The sequence below is a fragment of the Gymnoscopelus microlampas genome, assembly GCF_963454915.1.
Source record: "Gymnoscopelus microlampas genome assembly, chromosome: 10".
In the NCBI taxonomy this organism is placed as follows: Eukaryota; Metazoa; Chordata; class Actinopteri; order Myctophiformes; family Myctophidae; genus Gymnoscopelus; species Gymnoscopelus microlampas.
This window is the reverse complement of record NC_139947.1, coordinates 20,534,218-20,541,062: the sequence shown is the minus strand read 5'-3', so window position 1 is coordinate 20,541,062 and position 6,845 is coordinate 20,534,218. Positions and strand designations below refer to the sequence as shown.

Here is a 6,845-nt window from a genome sequence, read left to right as displayed (position 1 = left end):
ATAGTGTTTAAGTGGTTAAAGCTCTCAAAGTTGCCTCCTTTGTTTGCTTTAGTCTGATCTGGAGCACGAGGTGGATGGGGTTGGTGTTGCGGGGGCTGCTCTCCTGGGTTCCATTGTATCAGTGAAGAATTATACATCTTAGTCATCTAAGATCTAAGCCAATATTTTCTATTCTGTGAGTGTATCCCTGGATACTTGAGTTTCCATATTCTATTACATATGCTGTGTTATATATAGATGTGGTGCGTGGACCCACTGGACTCACTCAGTAACTCTATCAGCCAAGGTTTATTTTAATCCTCAATATCAGTCATGGAGACCTTTTTTGTATATTTATTTTTTTATATTGATGCATCTCTGGAATCTGTTTCAAATAATGGTCTCATTAGCAAGGACACTTCCTAGTTAGGTAGCATTTTTAGTAAAAGATTGCTGCTGGTTACAGTAGGAAGCATAGGACAGAGTTAAGTTCCTTAATTTGGCAAAATATCGAAGAAACCTCAAATGATTCCACCATAGGATATGCCACAATGTCAATGCCAGCAACTCTTGCACGACGCTACCTTTCTAGGACAAAACAGATACCTATTAGACACTTTCAACTCAACGTCCCTGTTTTGAGATACAAAGAAAAAGTGCAACGTTGCCCGACTCAATGTGAGCCATTGCGTGTTGGCTACGGTATATTTGGCTTTTTTTTAAATAGGGCTTAACCACATGGACCCTAGCAGCCCTATTCCTGGGCGAATATTCGGCGAAAAGAGCTGATGTACGAGCCCACCCATTTGCAAACCGGTGTGAGCTGGTAGATATGCTATTTTTTTTACCAAAGAGATGTGGTGTAGAGGGAAACAAGTACGGGGCCTTGTATAGACCCCTGGGGGACTCCTGTAGGGCATATTTTGTTAAGTGGAACGTTCTTAACTGGGTACCAGGTGATACACAAGTGTCCTTGCTTCGCAGTCAGCATTTCCCCTCATAATTTGCTCATACCAAAGTCCCCAAATCTGGAATTTTACTCTTGTGTACAAGAGCAAAAAGTGTTGAATGTTGGATTTATAAATCCTACCCGTGGTTTTTAGGGGAACTGTAGCAGGTGTTGTTAAAGGAGAGACAGTGTTTAGAAAGAGAGCCAAACCGTGATGAAACTTGGCGGTGGCGTTTAGCAGCGTGCTGTTAAAAAGCTGTTCTCTCTTCTGAAACTCCTCGCACTATTGTAGCGCGTGCCAGTGTTTAGTGCAGTGCCATCTATAATGAATGGTATTTCCAGCCGCATCTGTCAGTGGTTTAGGCAGCCTTCTCGTTTTTAATTTTTCAGAACGCCGCTCAGCGCCCCCAGCCTGGGGAGTTATGTAAGCGCTTAGCGCTCTGGTGGCGCAGCCGCGGCCTCCTCGCGGTGCACCAGATTAAACGGAAGTTATTCAAAGTGACGTGCGCGCATCGAAAGGAGACTTGCAGCTGAATCTCTTTTGCCCACTTTCTCCATTCTTTTTCCATCTCTCTCTCTCTCTCTCTCTCTCTCTCTCTCTCTCTTTCCCTCTCTCTCTCTCTCTCTCCCTCTCTCTCTCTCTCTCTCTCTCTCTCTCTCTCTCTCTCTCCCTCAGAGCGCTTCGGGACGGCTCTCTACAGGTGGGCAACGAGGCGGCGGTGACAGGGTCGTCACCCCTGGCAGCAACACAGCTGGACACTGATGGAGCGCTCTGGTTGGGTACGTAGAAAAAGCACCAAAAAAAAAACGAGACCTCATACCATTCAGACTGTGAAATACTGTTGGTTGAAAAGGCATGCATCACACCATGGGAATACTTGCAGTTCTCCAGCACTTTTTTTACAGCCGCTGTTAGAAGGCTGCTAGCAGTGAGCAATGAACTCATTGGCTCTGCGGAGGATAAGCGTATATAGGCTCTGGCGGAGGGAAGGGAAGGGAAGGGTGGGGGGGGGGTGGATTGCGGTTGGAAGGGGAGGCGAAAGAAAATGTCAAAGCCCATTCAGGTATTGAGTCGAGAAATGAAAGGCTATCTGACTAACTCCAAAGTTGTCCGCTCTCCAGAATTTCCGAGCGACCAAAGTCGGCTCTTCCGTTATCTCCCCCTCGCTGAGTTCAATTTGGTCTGAAAACCTCGCAGGAGAAGAAATTGCTCAGGAGGAGAACACACACGGCGGCACGCGGATAGAGGCATTCTGGGGGAAATAACATTTGCTGCTGGGTGTTTGAGGAGAGGGGGGGATGCCTGAATCAATCCTTGAATATTCTTTAAAAATGCACAGTGCTTAGGGGCAGCGAAGAGGCACGTTTGAGAGGAGATGCGGCCGTAAGCCTGATTTATACTTGGTTGCGTGCCGGTGTCGAACGCTGGAAATAGCAGATCTACAAGCTACAAGATCTATACAAGCTCATGACCAGTACAGTCGTACCGCCTGTAGATCTGCTACTTTCAGCCTGCGACACCGGTGCTCAACTTAGGACAAATTAAGCCAGTGGTTCTCAAAAAGTGGGGTATAGTGGTTCTCAAAAAGTGGGGTAAGGGGACCCCCAGGGATCCTTGGGGGTCCCCAGCTAAATGTGTTAATATGGCATCAAAATCAGTTTAACCACTTTATCGGCACATTTGGACACACATCGGCTATTTGGAAATCTACAAAAAATCTTAAACACAAATATTTTCGGTTGGGGGTCCACAGCCCTAAACACCCATTACATATTCATTTGGTGGTCCTTGACCTGAAAATGTTTGATAACCGCTGAAGCAATTAACACATTGCCTGCCTAAGACGTATATATACGTCATTTAGAAATCAGCTGTTGCCTGCCAATGACGTATATATACGTCTTTGGAAAAAAGGAAAAAAAAAAATTTTTTTTTCAAAAAAAAATTTTTTTTTTTTTTTTTGCATTCTTTTATAATTTCAACCCTTGTCGAATTATGAACAGATTAGGAGCTAAAAATGTTCGAAGATTTGCTGCTCCATTCACTTCAATGTTAAAATTCAAACGGACAAACAATTCACTTTGTTTTTTGGTTTAAAACTACTGCTTTTGAGCTATATTGAAACATCAACCAAACATGTCAACGAGGTCAAAATGACCTCGTTGACATTTGTGAAACCACACCTGAATCTCATCTGTGATTAGAAACCATCTGGGGATCAATCATACTGGAGGAAAAAAATCTGTGGCTACGCGAACAGGTACCAAAAACATGGCAAAACCCTGGCAGGCAACAGCTAAAAATCTGAAAAAACTCTGGCAGGCATTAAGCAGTACAGTGACCTCGGACAGAACACTCGCACATCCACACTCACGTTTGCACTTTGTGCAGGTGTGCGCGTGTGCAGGCGCGTGTGTGCGTGTGCAGGCGTGTGTGTGCGTGTGCAGGCGCGTGTGTGTGCGCGCGTAAAGCAGTGCAGTGGAACAGGTGCTGAGCGTGCCTCGCAGCAAGAATACATAATCCCTCCTCACACAGCCCTCCCATCAAGGAGCCTTCTCCTTTTTTAAATCCCCCCTTTCCACGCTCATCATTAATTCATCTGTAACTCGCATGAAATTAGCCCTGTCGATCCGCGATTCGGAAGGCGCGCAATCCGATTAGAGGAGGGGGCAGAGGGGGGAGGCCGTGTAAAGAGCTCGACGTGGATATGAACTCTCTCTCTCTCACAGATTAAGGAGAGGAAGAGAAGAAAAAGGAGGCTATAGAGAAAGAGAGGGAGACGGAAAAAGAGTCGAGTCTGAGAAAAGAAGATGGGAAATGTTAAATAAGCGCATTTTACTGGCCGGTTTATCTGTGATATATGAAGCCAAATGAGGGAGTGTGTGTGTGTGTGTGTGTGTGTGTGTGTGTGTGTGTGTGTGTGTGTGTGTGTGTGTGTGTGTGTGTGTGTGTGTGTGTGTGTGTGTGTGTGTGTGTGTGTGTGTGTGCTTGCGAGGACTTCAGCGTGCCACATTAGTGTCATACTGAATGTTAATCTCTCTCTCTGTCTCTGTCTCTCTCTCTCTAGGTGGTCTAGAGGAGTCAGCAGTGGCCCGCCGGCTGCCCAAGGCGTACAGCACAGGCTTCATGGGCTGCGTGAAGGACGTGCTGGTGGACGGTGTGGAGCTCCACCTGGTGGAGGATGCCCTCAATAGCCCCAAAATACTACACTGTCCCGCCGCCAAATAGCCTTGACAACTCCCCCTCCCCCCTCCACCCCCCCCATCCCCCCCCTCCAGGAATAGAGAAAAGAACGAGAGAGAGAAAAGAACGGAAGAAAGAAAAAAACTACCCATTCCCTCCATCCATAGCGTCCCGTGTCTCCTGCTGTAATTATTTTCTATTTTTATATACTTTTCATCACTTTTTATATCGGAGAAAATGAAAAAATGAGTATGTTGTTTTGATTTCTTTTTTTTGTTTTTCGTTTTGTTTTATATATTTTTTTTGTCTGGGTTCTCTTTTTTTCTTCTTAAAATCTGCACCCATGTTGACAGTACATGCATCCATCCACCGCACACGCACACACACACACGCACACACACACACACACACACACACACACACACACACACACACAGACACACAGACACGCACACACGTGCGCAAACGCACGCACTCCCCGTATCACTCTCCAATCGCAGGCACGCACCAACAAGATTCAACATTTTTTTGTTTTGTTTTGTTTTGTATTGAACCTTTTCGTGATTTTAAAAGCAAACGTCCGCAGAAACGCCTGCCTCCGTCCTGTCCCTTCATACCGTCCCCGGTCCCCCGTCCTCCAGCTCATTACTTGAAACACTGGTGAGTCTTGGTGGCCGATCCCTGGCCACTGCTTGGTCTCTGGTGCCATACACTACACAACCCCTCTTTTACCATGCATTCCCCGTCTTACGCCCGATCTTTGCTTGGTTTTGCGCATCGCGCCTCGCGCCGGAAATAGCCGATCTACAAGCTACGTGCTTGTACAGTAGATCTGCTATTTTTGGTGTGAGACACTGGCACGTAACTAAGTGTAAATCAGGCCTAACATTCACTATACCACACATACCGTACATATACATACATACATACAGGGTTCGATTTGCTGTTGGGGGGAGGGGTGTTTGGAGATAATCCGTGCCTCTGATTTTGATATCCCCACTCTGGTCATAAATTGTTGGGGATGTGTTTTACCCCTGCTTACGAATGAAATACATGCATTTCCCATTGTAGACTGTTCGATATGTAAAATATTTTATGTTTGATAATATCACAGTTTAACAATTTACATTTTTTTTTGTGCCTATATTAACCACATTAAGCCTGGCGTCCATATTTTGGGTAAATTGGGCAATTCGCCACGCATCGAGAGCTTGTACATCAACTATTTTCCCTATTTTTACCTAAGTACATAGGTATATAGGGCTTAGGTGGGTAAGAAAATGTCTTACAATCGAACCCTGCATACATACATACATACATACATACCTACATGCATACATACATACATACATACATTCATTCCCATATATGAGAGACTGGAGGCATTATACTCTGTGCGTGTCCAGCACAAGCCTCAGAGAGCTGTAAAACTCATGGGACCTTTCAATGATCAAGCTGCTAAGAATGAACCTTTAACGCCCCTTCAGAAGCACCGCACACCATCACCCCCATCGCAATAGTGCAAACACACCGCTTCACACAGCGACAACCCGGAGTGTTAATGGGCCATTTCTACACTCTCCGAGTTAAAAGTAGCACTCAACGATTTTACTGTGTACTCCTAGATATATGAATCCTCTCCGAGTTTTGTTTTTATTTTGAACTGTTCCTTACTAACACGCAGCCCCACCTGTGCTGAGACGGAGTGAGAGAGAGAGAGAATGAGCTCCACAAAGACTCGCACCCTGTACCATTAGTCAAGTGCTTCAATCAAGAAACTAATCATTGCCATGAATAGATGTAATGAATAACAGAGTATATAAATAATACCTGAGACTGTGAATACATACGTACGATGGGTTCTCTGTCGGGGAGAATTGTGCTTCTCATGTATTGTGCGATCTATTTTTCGAAATCAAGCAAGCGAAGGTTAACGATGACCACTATAAATGCATGCACTTCTGCAGTGTTGGTTTTGATGGTTTATTTCACTGTTGTTCACTGTTTGGGTTTTTTCTTTTGTCCCTAAAGTGTTTTATTCTGAAATGTCACAGATTTTTGTGTGTGTGTGTGGCAACCCATGCCAGTAAATACAAAACAAAGTTCACTCTAGCAGGCTGATGTATTTTTCCGCATAGCTCAGAGAAATATTGACCCTGTTACTTTTTCCCTCTGATGTTTTTATTGTTTTATTTTTTTGCGTGGTTCTGTTTTTGTTTTTTTTTATTCGGTGGGAGAGGTTACTTTTCACTGGACCTTGAACGGTGCATACGAGAGAGAGAGAGTTTGTTACCACGAGCGACCTTAAGGAGGTGCTAAAAGCAAAGGCTGCAGAGAGGAGAGCCAGGAGAAGATTGGAGTACTCTAGCAGAACTGAACTCGGGGATGTTCATCACGACCTACAGATGGCCGTCGACGACAGCAAAAAGCCTTTGAACTTCAAAAAAAAACTTTGTCAGAGAGTCTATCTCTTTTCCAAGGTCCGACCGAGAAGCTGAGAGTTCTCTCCGGCTGTTTGGGGGACAAAAGGGGGACAAAAGAGATTTTTGTCATGCCGTTTGAACATGCGACAGCCGCAAAGGTGGAAAAAAAGGTGTATATTCACACTTGCAAATTAACATAGTAATGCATGGGTTTGTATTGAATTCCATAACATTCAGAGAGCTGATGCACCGTGGGAAAAATCATCCTTTGCTGAACAACAATAAGCAGACTGATAAGACTTAAAGACAC

The 6,845-nt window shown here is 44.8% G+C and overlaps 1 protein-coding gene across 1 annotated transcript in view; it reads left to right on the top strand.

Moving 5' to 3' along the window:
* Nucleotides 1–6,643, top strand: part of agrn (agrin) — a 376,705-nt gene extending 370,062 nt beyond the window's left edge. The window contains 2 exon segments of the mRNA XM_084069276.1: nt 1,605–1,708; nt 3,997–6,643. Of these exon segments, the coding sequence (XP_083925402.1) occupies nt 1,605–1,708; nt 3,997–4,157 (265 nt within the window). The 3' untranslated portion in view covers nt 4,158–6,643.
* The last annotated feature ends 202 nt before the right edge of the window (nt 6,644–6,845 follow it).